The sequence below is a fragment of the Gadus morhua genome, chromosome 1 (assembly GCF_902167405.1).
Source record: "Gadus morhua chromosome 1, gadMor3.0, whole genome shotgun sequence".
NCBI classification, from domain to species: Eukaryota; Metazoa; Chordata; class Actinopteri; order Gadiformes; family Gadidae; genus Gadus; species Gadus morhua.
Window position 1 is genome coordinate 17507247 of NC_044048.1, and position 16311 is coordinate 17523557.

Genomic DNA, 16311 nt, shown 5'->3' on the forward strand with positions numbered 1-16311 from the left:
GGTGAACTCTCACAAGGTAGGCCTACATGGGGAAAGACGAGTAAAGGTGCATACAAACAAAAAAAGGCAAAACCTACTGAAAAAATCTGATAAAGTTATGAACCTGTAACATACATCAATGAGTCAAAAAATAATATTGTTTGAACCAATGGTCTGGTTCAAACAACAGTTTGAACCAGACCAGATGCATACCAAGGAGTTTAGAGTCTCAGTTTAAGCCTAAGGACAGTTTGGAGGGCGGAGCCTCACCAGAAAACAAACGGACATCCACGGGCCAAATGTGATTGGTCGGGGATCAAGTCAATCCGTCGGCGTGGTTGCGTTGTGTTCATCAAAGAGCCTCGTTCGGACCTCGTCTCAGTCGGGACAGGAGGAGCGTGGCAGCCCAGCGACTATGAAACAAGTATGTGGAGTGGTAATGCGTGATGTGAGTGCCCGCGTCTGTGTTTCTTTGTGTGTGTGTGTTTCTTTGCACACGTTCTTTTCTTCCCCCCCCCTCCATCCCCCCTCCCTCCCTCCCTCGACCCCACCCCCTTCTCGACGTCGAAGTGCACACTCGAGCGCGGTTGTTCAATTCCGTTGCCGTTTCGTCTTTTGCGTTTGTGTTTTGTTTTAATCCTCGTCCCCTCCGCCGTACATGTCGGCCAGCTTCTTGAAGCGCGGGCCCCAGTCGTTGAGGTAGTCGTAGTCCTGGTCCCCGGAGCTGGAGGAGTTGAGGGAGCTGACGGAGCCCGCCGTGGAGCCGCTGCCCTCGTAGTCGAACACCAGCAGGGAGTCGTAGGGGGGCGCCGTGGGGTCGTTGTCCGCCGCCCGCAGACCCTGCAGCCGGGGGGGGGGGGGGGGGGGTTATACTGCGTTATTATTGGTTAACATGCATGGGCATAATAGTAATGGTAATCTTGAGCTGAGGTTGGCGGTTACACAGCAGAATTTGGAAGAGAGATGGATTTAAGAAAATAAAAGCGCATGGATATAACGCTCGAAAAAATTGACATTTGATAATTTTTTAGATACATTTTGATTTCCTTTTTTTGTACTTTAATATAGAGTGAGATAGAGAGGAAGAAATGTGAGACAGAGGGGAAGACATGCAGCAAAGGAGAACGGGCTTGATTCGAACCCGGGTCTCTGCGATCCGGACTGAGCCTATATGGTACGCGCTCTACCCGACATTTTACATTTTTTGTGGGAATATTTTGCGCTGCACTGCTTCAAGTCGAGTGTTCACCAGGCGTTTCCTGTCATTTTCTCTCAGCCATGGATGATTGCATTGTTATTCCGGTGGATGAACACACCAGGCTCAACATTTCCCTCCATCGCCAACACTCCCCCTCTTGGTATAGAAAACCCTTAGTTTGAAGGATAAACGAGGTTGGACCACTACATCCTCTCCCTCTCTCCACCGTGGGAGATAGGAAGTCCGACATGGCTCAGCCTCCAGGGGTAAGATAGGTGCCAGGAGAACCATGTGCTTGTTGGTTGTTGTAAGAGAGAAGGGTAGAGAGAGAGAGCGAGGGAGAAAGAGAGAGAGAAAAAAATGTAAAGAGAGTGGGAGAGTGGAAATCGGGGATAGACGGATCAAAGCTGAACAGCTGCCATCACTTCTCGAGTGTGAACGTGTTTTCATGATTCTGTCAATCAGCATTTCCTCGCATGAATGTGCCAACATTGCAGAGTGTGTACCTGTGCGTACCTGTCTGAGTGTGTGTGTATGCGTTGCATGTGTGCGCATATCTACGTATAACTGCATGTGTGAGGGTGTGTGTTTGTGTGTGCGTGCGTGTGTGTGTGTAGTACAAGCATACATGGCACAGCAGCTGTCAGGTTCAATTGAACTTGCCTGTTGTGTCTACCTGCATACCGAATTGAGTAGCATTCGATCATGTTTAATATCATTAACGAGGAGATCAATGGAATGCAAAAAGGATAGGGGGCAAGACGGCAACAAAGGAAGACTCCAATGACAGATGGCTACGATGGATCTGGGTGGCTTTGTTCCCGGGTTCCCTTGGTAGAATGGGTACAAAAACATGGAAGACTGCCAGAGTGACCCCGATCCACAAGAGGGACTCAAACTCAAAACCATCAAAGTACCGTTCCATGTCACTTTATCACAGAGCCATCATTATTCTACAATTTCATAGATGATCTTGTGTTTAAGGGGAATAACAAATTTCTCTATGTGGGGGATTCCGCCTTCTTCATACTCATAACAGATGATAAAATCCAAGCTGATGCTTGGATTTCACCCAAGAGCCCAGCAAGTGTAAGGCAATGATCCTGTCCACAAAGAGAAATCCATCAGCTCACTTCTCTGGGAACACTTCAATCAAGCTCAGTGAGCAGATGGAGGTACTAAGACATTAGTATTAACAGAGTACTCCTCTGAAAACAGTCTAATACCTGCAGACCTGGACAACGTATACTACGATACTACGTATCTGAGCATTGCAGAAGGTGGCCAGCAAGCTTGATCGTAGAGGCAGAGTCAACGTTTACAAAACCCAGGTCAGGAGCATCATGGAGTACTCCTGCCTTGCTGGAATAAATGCTCCTCAAACCACTCTTAGGCAGCTGGAAGTCATCCAGAAAAAGGCACTGAAGAGCACTGGGGTGAATGAGGACTGTGCCCTAAAGGGGTATGCTCTCACCAAGCTGAGCCATAACACAGAACAGTTGCTGCAACAACCATCCTTTTCAAGATGCACCCTCCCAACCGTCCAGCAGACTTGAAAGCACCGCTACCCTCAGCTCATGTTCGAGCTGGAACCACTGGGAGGTTACCATCGAGATCTGCCTTGTCACTCCCCAGGCCCGACACCGAAAGCCCAGACAGGAGTGTTTTCACACTGCTGCAACAACATGGACCAGCCTTTCCCCTGCTGTGGTCCAGACATCACATCAAGGCGAGTTCACCTCTTCAAGGATTGAGCAAACAACTCAACATGGGACTGCATTCCAAAAGCTGAAGGACTTCAGATTTCACTCTTATATATTTATATATTCCTGAGTGGCTTTAGTGCAGTGGCTCCTGAATTGTGTTCATGAAGCTTGACTCTGCGAAAAATAATAAAAAGAAAGAAATCCTAATATTGCTTGCATAAGCAAGTCGTAAGCCAGTGTCTTGCGGACACGCCCTTGTTCTCTGGAAGGCAAGTTTATTTATACATCCCCCTTCAAACAAAAGGTACCATTCATGGAGCTCCACAGAGGCGGGAATCCCATCAGGACGATGACAAGACAATCATCTCAGAGGACCGCTCCGCTCTGGGGGTGTGTGTATGTTTGTGTGGCTGGTGTTTGTTTGTGGGCGTACCTCATGGATGAAGTCCCCGATGTCTCCAGGGTGGGGCAGGACGTGCCGGATGGGGTACTGGGACTCGGGGACGATGGGGCGTTCGTCCACCCGGCGGACCCCCGGGGGCTTGCTGATGATGTGCTCCAGGGAGTCGGGTTGCTGCAGCTGGCTGAGGTCATAGTCCTGGAGTCGGAGAGAGAGAGAGAGAGAGAGAGAGAGAGAGAGAGAGAGAGAGAGAGAGAGAGAGAGAGAGAGAGGGAGAGAGAGAGAGAGAGAGAGAGGGAGAGAGAGAGAGAGACAGAGAGAGAGAGAGAGAGGGAGAGGGAGAGGGAGAGAGAGAGAGAGAGAGAGAGAGAGAGAGAGAGAGAGAGAGAGAGGGATGTAACCGCGGCACAGGTAGGCAGCCTGTCTGTGTCATGTGTATGTGAAAGGTATGTTTTGTGTGTGTGTGTTTGTTTGTGTGTATGTAGTGTGTATGGTACATACATGTTTATTTATGAGTGTGTATATTTAGTGTACTGTATGCATGTTTATATTTGTTTGTGTGTGTGTGTGTGTAGTTTGAATGTGTGTGTGTGTGTTTGTGTTTGTGTATTTTACTGTACATGCATGTGTATTTACAGTGTTTATGGGTTTCGTGTATGTATAGATGTGTGTGTGTGCATGTGCAGTGTTTACGCGTTGGCATGTGTTTGTGCGTGTGTGCAGGGGTCTCACCTGGTCCTCCTCCCCCCCGCCCTCCTCGTCGTACTTCAGGATGTTGTCCCTGACGTCGTCCTCGGGGTCGATGAGCAGCTGCTTGGTCTGCCTCTCCCGCTCTCTGCGCTTCATCCACACCACGAACAGCAGCACCATGCCTGCCACGCCACACACAACACAACGCGCCCGTCACTACGCGGGACCTCACCGCGACCCCCGCACAGAGCCCACGCCCGGGTCTCGTGGACGCCATTCAGGCTTCACTGTGTGTTATTCTGTCTGTGCCGCTGGAATCCTTAAGGGCTACAAATTCTGTTTTGATTTTAACAGCCGCTTTTTAAGCCATTGGCACCACCTTGTTGTGGGTCAAATATCACAGATTTGGTACAATGTGGGGAGGGGAGGGAGTGGCTGTGGGAGGAGCCAGTGTGCATGTGGGAGGGATCAACATTGGCATGGGAGGGGCAGCATTGGGTGATGGAGGAGTCAACATGTTAAGCATTTCATGGACTTCAAATGAAGAAATGGGTCGAAAATATTAGCTAGAATCTGAAGAAATTCAAGCAGCTTCTTCTGTCCTTTGACATTAACAACATGGCCGACCTAGAGAATTTACACTACTTTGGAAGTCAGTATCTCATAGTTTCATAACTCACTATATATCATGCTATTGATTTAGGAATTGGATGAAAGAAAAGCTTACGCACATGTTTTAAATAAAATAGGGACGTTTCAAGAATGCCCCTTTGGGAATCTATACTGAAAATATCAGTGGTTTAATGACACATGCGCAAGGGAAACTGAGAGCATCTATTTGTGTCTATCTGTCCATAAAATCGTAATCGTTTTCAAGATTCGCCCAGCTGAATAATGCATTCCAAGATCTAGATCATCACTTTTCCCTTATAGGAAACCAAGAGAGAACTTGGTGTGAAACCATCAGCCAAGGACTACATCCATGATATAAAATGCAATGCACATGTTTATGTATTTCTGGTGAATGTTTCATGATCCTCTCTTCATACTGCGCTGCAGGGAGTTAGGACCATCACAGAGAGCAACGGCCTCTTGGATAGGCCCGATGTGTGAGAAACATATGTTAGATTTATCTACACATTTATGTATGTGCTGGAAAGTAGCGGCAAAAAATACCGTAGAGAGATAGAGGGAGGGTCAAAGGAGAGGTGGGTGTGTGTGAACAGACTATTCTTCCCTTTAACCCATTTAGCTATTTAGTTATTGTTATGATTAGAGTAGACATTTTAACGTTTGGTTTTCCTCCTCTCCATTCCTGTGTGTGGGTTTGGTGAGTCACCTGGTTAGTACATTATCTTTTTGGTTTGACTTGAGCTACGGATTCCAGTTCTAATATTTGCCGAGCATTCACAGTTGGGTGGGATTATACAGAGTCGTGGTTTGGGATTTTGCATCATAATTTCTATCCTTTTGCTAAACTGTCTATGTGGCATCACCATGGAAACTTTTAGGAACCCATTAGGCTCATTGCTGTCTCCTTGATGAGTCCTTCAGTGTTTCATCAATGCTTTTTTGGTCATTTCCATTGAAAGACACCTTAACTTTACTTTAGTTTGTGGGAACCCAACAGTCATTTCGCTTTTATTCAAATCTGCAGTACACTTTTGTCAGGAGCAAGTAAGAGGGGTCAAGGGACATGTAGCTCAAGGATGCCATCATGCAGGACTGGAAAATGCTTTCTGACACCACAACCCTTTCTTAGTGAGACCATCCTTATCTTACAAGTTCACTTTTCGTTTCTCTCTGCAGATCAGTCTGACCTCGATCCCTTTGAAAGCCTTTTCTAAACGTTTTAAACGGTACCACTCATTGCTCGGATTTCTGTTCCCCAAGTAAAAGGAATGCTGCAGTCTGTCAAATAGAAATAAACGACGGCGGCAAGCACAGGAAAGTGTCGCAATCGAAACTGTTTTTATTTGACAAAGACGAAATAATGATTTTAAAAGATGAAACAGAAATCGGCACAGAATAATTTTCTCAGATTACAATATGTTTTCTCGTGTGACTGAAGCGCCGCTTTGATTGGCTGAACTTTTTTAACCCACAAAGGCTGTGGCAATATTTGACAATCAATCGCCGCCCAGCCAAGGCCAGACTGATTCACTGCTGATCACATGAAATGAATATCCAGATGGTCTGACAAGGCTTAAGTGCTTGCAGCGTCGGAGTCAGAGACCACCACATCAAGACACCAACCAGCGCCCCCCCGGTACTCACACAGCAGGATGATGATGCAGACCAGGATGGAGATGATGGCGCCGGTGCCCAGGCCCGCGGCCGCCACGGCCCCCAGCGTGGTGCAGTCTCCGTTGCGGTCGCATGGACACACCTTCACCTTGATGACGGAGCGGTTGGACAACGGAGGGTTCCCCGAATCAGACACCACGATGGGGACCTCATACACGCCCGACTCCAGGTACACCTGGTAGCGCAGGCCCAGGCGGGCATAGTCGCCTGTGAGAGGGAGGGAAAGAGAGAGGGTGAGAGAGAGAGAGAGAGAGAGAGAGAGAGAGAGAGAGAGAGAGAGAGAGAGAGAGAGAGAGAGAGAGAGAGACGGAGAGGGGGAGAGGGGGAGAGGGGGAGAGGGGGAGGGAGGGATTTCAAGTCAAACAACTGTTCAGAGCAACATTTCCATAACGAAAACATGAATAAATAATAATGAATGATAATAACTAATACAAATTACAAATAATTATCCATAAATAATGAACAACTGAATAATAATACGAATGCTTTTACCTTGACTACTTCAAACATTTACCTAATGTCAAAATATTATCATCATTTTCACTATATATCAAAACATGAACAAAAGCATACAAATTTCCTGAATGACGGAGGTGGATGGAGGTAAACACAATGTAAAAGGTAAATGGCTTGCATTTATATTGCGCTTTTCTAACCAGTGGCCACTCAAAGCGCAAATATTCACCCATTCATGCACACATTCACACCCCGACGGCGGTGTAAACCATGAAAGGCGACAGCCAGCTCGTCGGGAGCAGTTAGGGTTAGATGTCGTACAGTGCAGGACAAGGACACAACATAACACAACGCATTCCATCCGCTGCTACAGGTCTCCTCCTCCCCCGCCGTGACCCCTCTTCCTCACCGCTGATGCGAGAGATGGTCCAGTTGCGTCGGATGCTTGGCGGGTAGTTGGGCAGCTCGAACACAAAGGGCCCGGCGTTGGGGTCCGTGTCGGCGTCGGCCGCCGTGATGTTGACGCCGTTGGTGTTCCTGTTGACGCGCTCGCACAGCTGGGCCTCGCGTGGCACCAGCGCCGGCGGGTTGTCGTTGATGTCGTTGAGGTAGATCTGCAGGGTGCCGGTGGCGCTGGCCGGGGGAGAACCTGGAGGGCCGGAAGGGGTGGAGAGACTTAGAGGTTAGTGTGTGTGTTTGGCCGCGGGAGAACCTCGAGGTGGGTGAGGGGAGAGAGGTTAGTCTGTGTGTTTGGCTAAGGAGTCTGGACGGGAGTTGGGGAGAGAGGAAGGTAAGTCTGTGCGGATGTTTGTGTGTGTGTGTGTGTGTGTGTGTGTGTGTGTGTGTGGGGGGGTGGATGGGTGGTGCGAGCAGGGAGATGTTGTGACAATGTGTGTGTGTGTGTGTGTGTGTGTGTGTGTGTGTGTGTGTGTGTGTGTGTGTGTGTGTGTGTGTGTGTGTGTGTGTGTGTATGTGTGGGGGGGGGGGGGCGTTTGTTGTGTGGCCACGAGCAGGTATAGCCTGAGAGTGTGTGTGAGTTGGGTTGTTATGAGCAGGGTGGAGAAAGCGTTCGTTCTTGCACCATAAGTGTGGTGTGTGTGTGTGTGTGTGTGTGTGTATATGTGAGTTGGGTTGTTATGAGCAGGGTGGAGAGAGCGTTCGTTCTTGCACCATAAGTGTGGTGTGTGTGTGTGTGTGTGTTTGTATGTGTGTTTGTGTGTGTGTGTGTGTGTGTACATACAGGCTTTCTTGCTAAAAAATAGATAGGGAGACCAATGGGGATAATTGATAGGAGTGGAGATGGGGGCAGAGTTGGACAGAGACAAAGGGAAAGGCCAGTCATAGAGGGATGAGAGGTGAGGACGAGGCAACGAGCTGAATGCAGCATGGGCCCCTGAGTGAGCGAGGACCCCCGCTGTGAGGTCAAGAGTTGACATTCTCTCGGTTGATGAAAAGGTTTTTCTGAAGGAGAGCTGCGCGCCTGCAACACCTTTATGCACTGCTGACGGAACGGCTTCTGACAGCTGTGTTGTGCACGACCTCCCTGCCCATCGCACACCAACACAACACTCACACTCTGTCACTCTGTATTTACACAGTGTGAGATGCACATTTATACCTGCGCATCTGTGTGAGTGTGTCCATGCACTAATAGACGAGTGCACACGCACAAACACATGCACACACACACCGACACAGACACACACACACGCAAACACACACGCATGCACACATGAGTACACACGCACGCACGTGCACACACACACACACACACACACACACAAACACACACACACACAAAGCAACTGTTACATCATGAAACAAACCCAAACACAAATTGTAATCTGAGTGTATTATAGTGAGTGAAACCCCATCTGTCCGCACTACCGCCTTTGTGATTGCTGCATCAATGTACTATAATCAGCCCAACGTAGTGTTTCATTCTATTGCGTATTCGCTCACACAAACATACCCAAAGATCCAAACATTCTCCAAAATATTAAAAGCTGTGTGTGTGTGTGTGTGTGTACGTGTGTGTGTGGGTCTCACTCACAAAAGGAAAAATCCAAAGTACATAAATGGCAATGAGAGAGGAGTGAGTCCCTCAGCAGGCTGAGCTGTTTATCAAAGCGTGTGTCAACGACCAAGACATTCTGGCGGCGTCCAATTAGGACCCATTTCCCTGCCACGCCCCACTGACTAAGCCAATAGTTGGAGGACTCCTGCCCCAGGAACCTAGCTCTTGGTGGGGATAAGGCCTACGTAGTGTACAGCGATTTATGCAAAGCCGACAGATCTGCCAATTAAACCTGGCAGTGAAGCAAGACATTTGACAAAGAGAAAGGAGAGAAGGAAGGCAAGGGAGAGGGTGATGGAGAGAGAGAGAGAGAGAGAGAGAGAGAGAGAGAGAGAGAGAGAGAGAGAGAGAGAGAGAGAGAGAGAAAGAGAGAGAGAGAGAGAGAGAGAGAGAGAGAGAGAGAGAGAGACAGAGAGAGAGAGAGAGAGAGAGAGAGAGAGAGAGAGAGAGAGAGAGAGAGAGAGAGAGAGAGAGAGAGAGAGAGAGAGAGGGGGAGAGAGAGAGAGAGAGAGAGAGAGAGAGAGAGAGAGAGAGAGAGAGAGGGGGGAGGGGAGGTTGAGATAAAAGATGGGGGTGGTACTCTGGCAATGTTATTCTAAAATGTATTAGATTGGTAAGCTTTAAATTGGACACAACAGAGGGGCTGAATAAAAATACCTGCCATGTATTAAGATATACACATATAAGTAACGCTGAGTAGTAGATGCCTTTATCAGCCCATAGTGGAAGACATGCCCACACAGGCACAGACACACACATAAATGCAAACACACTAAAGGGCTTCCCTGTTCACTTGGTTCGTTAATCCCCACCATTTATAGGGGACATTTGGAAGCAGCCTGCCGCTGCTGATAGGAGAATTATGTGGGTCTTCATCCAGCTAAATAAATAATTATGTTTGTGTAAATTCTTCAAAAGGATTTGTATTAACTTCCCTCCCAAATTTTTTTTTGATGTGGGTACAGAGATTTTGCAGCATGAGTAAAACGGCCTTGCAGTAGGCTTACCGTATGTCCTTTGAAGAAGGTGGAGAAACAATAGATCGGAAAACGTTGTGTCGTATGGGTCAAAGGCCGACAGATACGGCTTTACCCAAAAAACATAAAAAAAGAATAAAATGGAATGAAATATGAGTTTACATCTCCCCACCGCTTCGTCCTTCTGGCCCCCTGTTCCCATCGCTCGCTCGCTCGCTCTCTCTCGCTCTCTCTCGCTCTCTCTCTCTATCTCGCCCCATCCCATATCTCTCTCCACTCTGTGTCTCAACACCATGGCACGTCACACTGTAATCCCTCTCACATTTTCATGGCTGACACTCCATAACTCCCACATAGTCCAATGGATACACAATGATTACACACACCAGGATACACACACATACACCTACACATACACCTACACCTACACAGACAAACACACACACACACACACACACACACACACACACACACACACACACACACACACACACACACACACACACACACACACACACACACACACACACACACACACACACACACAAAAGAAAACAAGCATGCACACACACACACACACAAACACACAGACACACACACAAGAAAACAAGCAGGCAGGCACGCACGGACACATACCAATGTGCATTCAACATCCTTATTCAACTTCTGGTGACACATCTCTGCTAAAATCGGCCACATTTAAGTATTTGAGTGGTTTCCCGAGAGCTCAGTCGACTAACAGCCCACTGGAACATGAGAGACGCATTACTAGCAGAAGCTCACAATGTGGCAATCTCCATCCTCCTCACTTGCTTTCCAAATGCACCAGAGTACCTATTTATTGAATAGATACTAAGGTGCACCTGAAGTCCTGACCGGTAAAACATCCTGTGAATAGTATTCACAGGGTTGTTTTTCCTGTGAATACTATTCTCAACACATCCTTTGAACAGTGTTCAAAGGATGTCTTCTGGTCAGGACGTTCTGACATGGGAGCCAGGTTATTCAGAAGGATAATGGATTATGAGTTAAAGGCTGGGGAGAACAAAAGCCTTGGGTGAGGAGAGAGATGCGAGGTTCACTTTTACTCCGGCGGTGCGTTAACTCTGTTGGCCACCCGGCTCGACAGGTTTTCTTCAGGAAAATACCACATTAAGCAATGCATTACGGTCGCCTATTCTGGGTTTGCACTGTACTTCGCATCATTTTAAGCACGTGGTAAAACGCAAACCCAATGATAAACACCCATGTGATTAGGCAACTATGAAAAAAAAAAAGCCCCTTTCAAAGAGCCTAACTCAAGGCCTTAACTCCTTAACTTAAGGTGGACACTCCTCTGGGTACGCTGTGCGTCACTAATGTGGTAACTTGGGGAAGGGCAGCACTCCCTGCATCTTTACCCACTTGAGAAATAAATAGTGTGTTTGTTTGCCGCGATTAGGCTGGTGCCCGCCTTCTTCAGTTGTCTCGGAGAACATTCCCAAAGCGGAATACCTTCAGTTGTCTCGAGAGGAGTAGGAGGGGAAGGAGGGATAGAGAGGAGATAAGAAGAGCAGGGAAAGAGAGGAGAGCAAAGGAGAGGATGGGAGAAGATTGGAGGAAATATTAGGAGAGAAGAAGCTAAGAAAAGAGGGGAGAAGGGAAGAGAAGAGAAGGGAGGAGAGGAGAGGAGAGGAGAAGAAGATGAGCAGAAGATGAGCAGAAAGGGAGGGGAGAAAATAATTTAATGCATCACGGTTTTAGAGAGACTATGCCCAAAGCGGAATACCTTAATCAGAAATGAACAGATGATGACCAAGAAAATACCCAAAGCTTCTGAAAAGTTGCCAATCTATTTGTTCTTTAGCAACATTGAACTTATTTTAAACCATGGGGAAAAACATTGTATGTTTAGCTGAGTATGGCGTTTTCGAATCCAAACTGAAAGATAAAGATGAAAAATGATGAAGGAGAGGAGAGCGTGTCCTCTAAGTTTGTGTTTTTTTATGCGTGGGTGCGTTGTGTGCTTGCGCGCGCGCGTGTGTGTGTGTGATATTTGCTTGGTCAGCGGAAAAAGCCACACCAACCACAAGATTGATGAATCAGTTAAAAGTAACAATCAGTGACATTATTCAATACATCGGCATCAAGTTTGAAAAATTAAGCTGCGGAAAGGTATGAATGCTATGCTAATGTATAAAGTTACGGCCAAACATAAACCAATTATGCTAATGATTCACTGAGACTCATAGGGCGTCTCTAATACTGTATCCTTACTGTGAATATTTACTATAGATCTATTTATGTACACACGATAAACACGGACTGCATTTTATCACAGCAAAATGTTTTCCAACAAAAACTAAGCTGAAACGTCTGACAGGGCAAATCCTTGCCCCTGCTGAGAACTTAGTAATGTGATTCATCACTGATTGGCTAGATTAGTAGTACGTCACACCATTGTGATTTGTACTGTATTTGGAGGTGGTGAACTCTGTTGTTGAAGGTGTTAGTGTTTGCTTGCTCTTAGTGTTTACTTAGACTCTGGATGATATCCTTTGCACCCTGTTCACGTCTGGTACCATCCACATATGAAAACTACACCAATCATTTTGTTTCCACAGAAATACGTTTTAAATGACTGGCCCTGGGTTAGACCCCTCGCACGCATTGGACATTATTGCAGATCAAAGCTTGACAGTGACAGCGATTCATAAATTATACTTCATAAACTAAGGCCACGGGCAATCCTAGATGTATTCAGTTATTTTCAAAGTGATAACGCTCCATGTAGATTTGGTGTGTGTGCTTTGGGCTGTATAATGAAATATGCATGATATCACATTTGGGAGGATACACACCTCCATGAAGAAAACACAAAATAATAACAGCGGCAAGAAAAACAAGAAGAATCCACTCTGTGACATTCTACAGGAAGCCTTAACGCGATAGAAAAGAGCAGAACTCACCACTGTCTATAGCCAGGAACGTAGCCTCATACACGTTGTTCTTCACATAGGTGGACTCCCGGTCCAGGGTTGCTATGGTAACTATCTGACCACTGGTCCTGTTGATGGACAGCCACAGCGCGGGGTCATTCAGCTTTGTGTACCTGAGCAACAACAATGAGGAACATAAAGGAAACATTTAGCATATCACATAATTCACAATTCCTGTTAGATTTGCAGTTGACATATCACCCACCAGCACATAACCTATAGAGGCTCACAAGAGTCTCATAAATCTAGCCTGACCTTCAAACAGTTTAATTCTTCATTGACTTTTCCCTTCCGTGCCTGCAGCCTACAGTCAATTTCACCTCATTTTCTAAGCGCTGAAGTCAATTACCTCCTCTGATAAACACTTGAAACCTTGTATGGGTGTGCGGTTAAAGTACGTGTGTGTGTTTATGTGTGTGTGTGTGTGTGTGTGTGAGAGAGAGAGGGAGAGAGGGAATGTAAAAGAGATATCTTACTGACCATGAATGTTCCAAATACAGTCCCTAGGTTCATGCTTCAAGAATAGATCCAAAAGTTTGATGCACAACACTATCACAGAAATGGACACATAACTATCAGTGTGTTTGTGTGTGTGTGTGTTGTTGTGCGGACCTGCGTCTATGTGTGCAGTGAGTGACTGTACAGCGGTGTGTGTGAGTGTGTGTCTATTTGTGTGCGTACCTGCGACTACGTGGGAATGTGTGTGTGCAGTGAGTGACTGTACAGCGGCGCACGCGCGCCTGTGTGTGTGTGTGTGTGTGTGTGAGCGAGTGGCGGATCCTCTGATAGCAACACCGTAGCAGGGAGCAGCGCGGGGAGACGTCAACGCAGGACACAGATAGAGGAGGAGATAGACGGAACAAAAAGGAAGGAGATAGAGAGAGAAAGGCGGCGAAGGGATCAACTCCCGGAGTTAACCCCAATCTCCCTCTGATCCATTTGCCTCTGCCCGCCTGTGTCACTGCCTCAACGCTATCAGCTCCCCGGCATCACATTACACCTCTCCTCAGTAGCCTGTGCTTTTGTAGTCATACATTTCATTTTCTGTCTTCTTGGCTCCTTATCTGCTCAACGGTGCCTCCTTCCCGCTGCAACTCCCAGTTCATCACACCTGCTGCCACGCACGCTTCAATCTCATTCTTGATGTTTGATTTCCTTGCACTGTTAGCCCGGTCCGCCGCGGGGGTGCGTGACATCGGCCATTCCACCGCTGCACGCCGGGGATTTCATATCCCCCCCCAAACCCCCCCCCAACACCCATGCAGGTAATCCCGTAATGCAACATGTGTCTGCCTGTGCTATACCTTTTAGGGCCATCTAAGCTGAAAGCGGTCTGACCCGTGTCACCGCTTTTCTTTTACCGCAGTCACATGCGTCACGGGACGGCTCAAACCAAGCTGTTCAGCACACACGTGTTTGTGTGTGTGTGTGTTTGTGCGTTTGTGGATAAACGTCTATACTTAAGTGTGTGTACGTGTGTGTGTTTGTGTCTGTGTGTGTGGGTGAACCTCTGTATTTATGTGTGTGGGTGAACCTCTGTATTTATGTGTGTGGGTGTTTGGGTGGGTGAATCACTTTATTAATTTGTATCTGTGTTTGTGTGTGTGTGAGTGTGTGTGTGTGGGGGAATGTCTTTATTTATGTGTGTGGGTGTTTGGGTGGGTGAATCACTTTATTACTGTGTATTTGTGTTTGTGTGTGTTTGTGTGTGTGGGTGGGTGAACGTCTTTATTTATGTGTTTGAGTGTGTGTTTACACATTGATTTTTTTTTTTTACAGATTCCGCAAGAAAATTATAGCTCAGAGGGACGGCATGGGTTGGTAAATGGAGGGAGGATATAATCCCCCCTCCCTCCCGGCCCCCGCCCGGCCCCTCCCGGCCCCCGCCCGGCCCCCTCCCGGCCCCCGCCCGGACCTCCGCAGCACAGGAGGCCAGTCTTCGAACAGCGGGGTGCGCTGCAGGACTCGCGGCTGAGCAGCGGCACGGGGTATAGGGATCAGAGGGACGACATTCCTGCACACACACACACACACACACACACACACACAGACAGACAGACAGACAGACAGACAGACAGACAGACAGACAGACAGACAGACAGACACAGACACACACACACACACACACACACACACACACACACACACACACACACACACACACACACACACACAAACACAGTCATATGGCCAGACACCAGCCAAGGTCTACGGAGCGCACACCCGACACACCCATCTGATTGGCTGGCCGTGAAATTGAGAATATGGCCGGCAATCCACCACAGTGGGGAGGTGAGTTAAAGAAATGATAAAGGGAGAGAGAGAGAGAGAGAGAGATAGAGAGAGAGAGAGAGAGAGAGAGAGAGAGAGAGAGAGAGACAGAGAGAGAGAGAGAGAGAGAGAGAGAGAGAGAGACCAACCAACAGAGAGACCGAGAGGGTGGTAAAACGAAAGAGTAACAGGGGACACTTGTTATTGGATGTTTTCATTCATGTCTCTCCAGGTGCTGTGGGTACGATTTTAGAGCTTTTATTGAGTGTATTGCGTAAGAAATACTATAGCCATCCGTCAGCTTTACTTGAGTGTAATGCGCCATGAGAATATCTGTTGTTAGGGGACTTTGCCTGACTCAGTAAGAGACGTTTACATTTTAGACGGCTTCCAGGGCATTTCTGACCAATCAGGGCATCCGTTTCCTGATTGGTTCAGGGAATCCTTCTTACCCATTTTTATAAGGGAGGGGATATTTGACTCTCCAGCTTACCTACAGCACCTGTAATGTGGATCCATAATACACGTGAATGTAATTCAGCTCTTTCCACTGGGTGCTAACGTTGCCATAGCATGATCTCTCCATACCTCTTGTGCTGCGTGCTGAGGAAATTGACTGCTAAGCTCTTTCCTACCAGCAGAGGGCGGAATATTCTGTGCTTGGGGACAGAAGACATGAGAGTCCAAGAGAATAAATTGTTCAGAGTGCAGGAAACTGTGTGTGCCATGCAAGTGTGTGTGTGTGTATGTGTGTGTGTGCGTTTGTGTGTGAGCATGTGTGTGTGCGCGTGAGTGTGACTGTGAGCATGTGTGAGCGTGTGAGTGTGAGAGAGAGAAAATGGTAAATTAAAAACGAAGGAAGCTGGGGCGGAGGGAGGAGACTTGTAAATGAAAAAGAGGATCTCCACACCTTTCTCTGGTGCCTGGACCCATTCAGCTCTCAGAGTCCTCTGTATGATGAGAACACATTAAGTGGCTGAAAGCCGTCTTATCAGAAAAGGCGAAAAGGAAGGCTCTGCTCCGCCGGCCCACTTTAATTAAGTCCACTGAGCAGGCCTCAATGCAGATGTGATACAGCCTGTCATTAAGGGCGTTATCACCCTCACCCCAAGCCCGTTCTCAGTACATTGATGACACAATCCCCCCCCCTTATCTTTCCGTATACACATTTTTATGTATACACATTTGGATTTGGCATATACACTTTTGGTCGTATACACATAGGTGCGTACACCCATTTGAGCCTACACACATTGATAAGAGAATGAAGAT

General features: G+C 47.4%; 1 protein-coding gene across 1 annotated transcript in view; it reads right to left on the bottom strand.

The window, feature by feature from the left end:
* Nucleotides 1-527: 527 nt before the first annotated feature.
* LOC115543285 (cadherin-4) overlaps nt 528-16311 on the bottom strand; it is a 240099-nt gene continuing 224315 nt past the window's right edge. Inside the window, exons 12-17 of the mRNA XM_030355708.1 lie at nt 12739-12881; nt 7146-7385; nt 6251-6487; nt 4016-4155; nt 3317-3481; nt 528-819 (exon numbers count right to left, since the gene is read on the bottom strand). Coding sequence (XP_030211568.1) covers nt 613-819; nt 3317-3481; nt 4016-4155; nt 6251-6487; nt 7146-7385; nt 12739-12881 — 1132 coding nt within the window. The 3' untranslated portion in view covers nt 528-612. The remainder of the gene's footprint in view (nt 820-3316; nt 3482-4015; nt 4156-6250; nt 6488-7145; nt 7386-12738; nt 12882-16311) is intronic.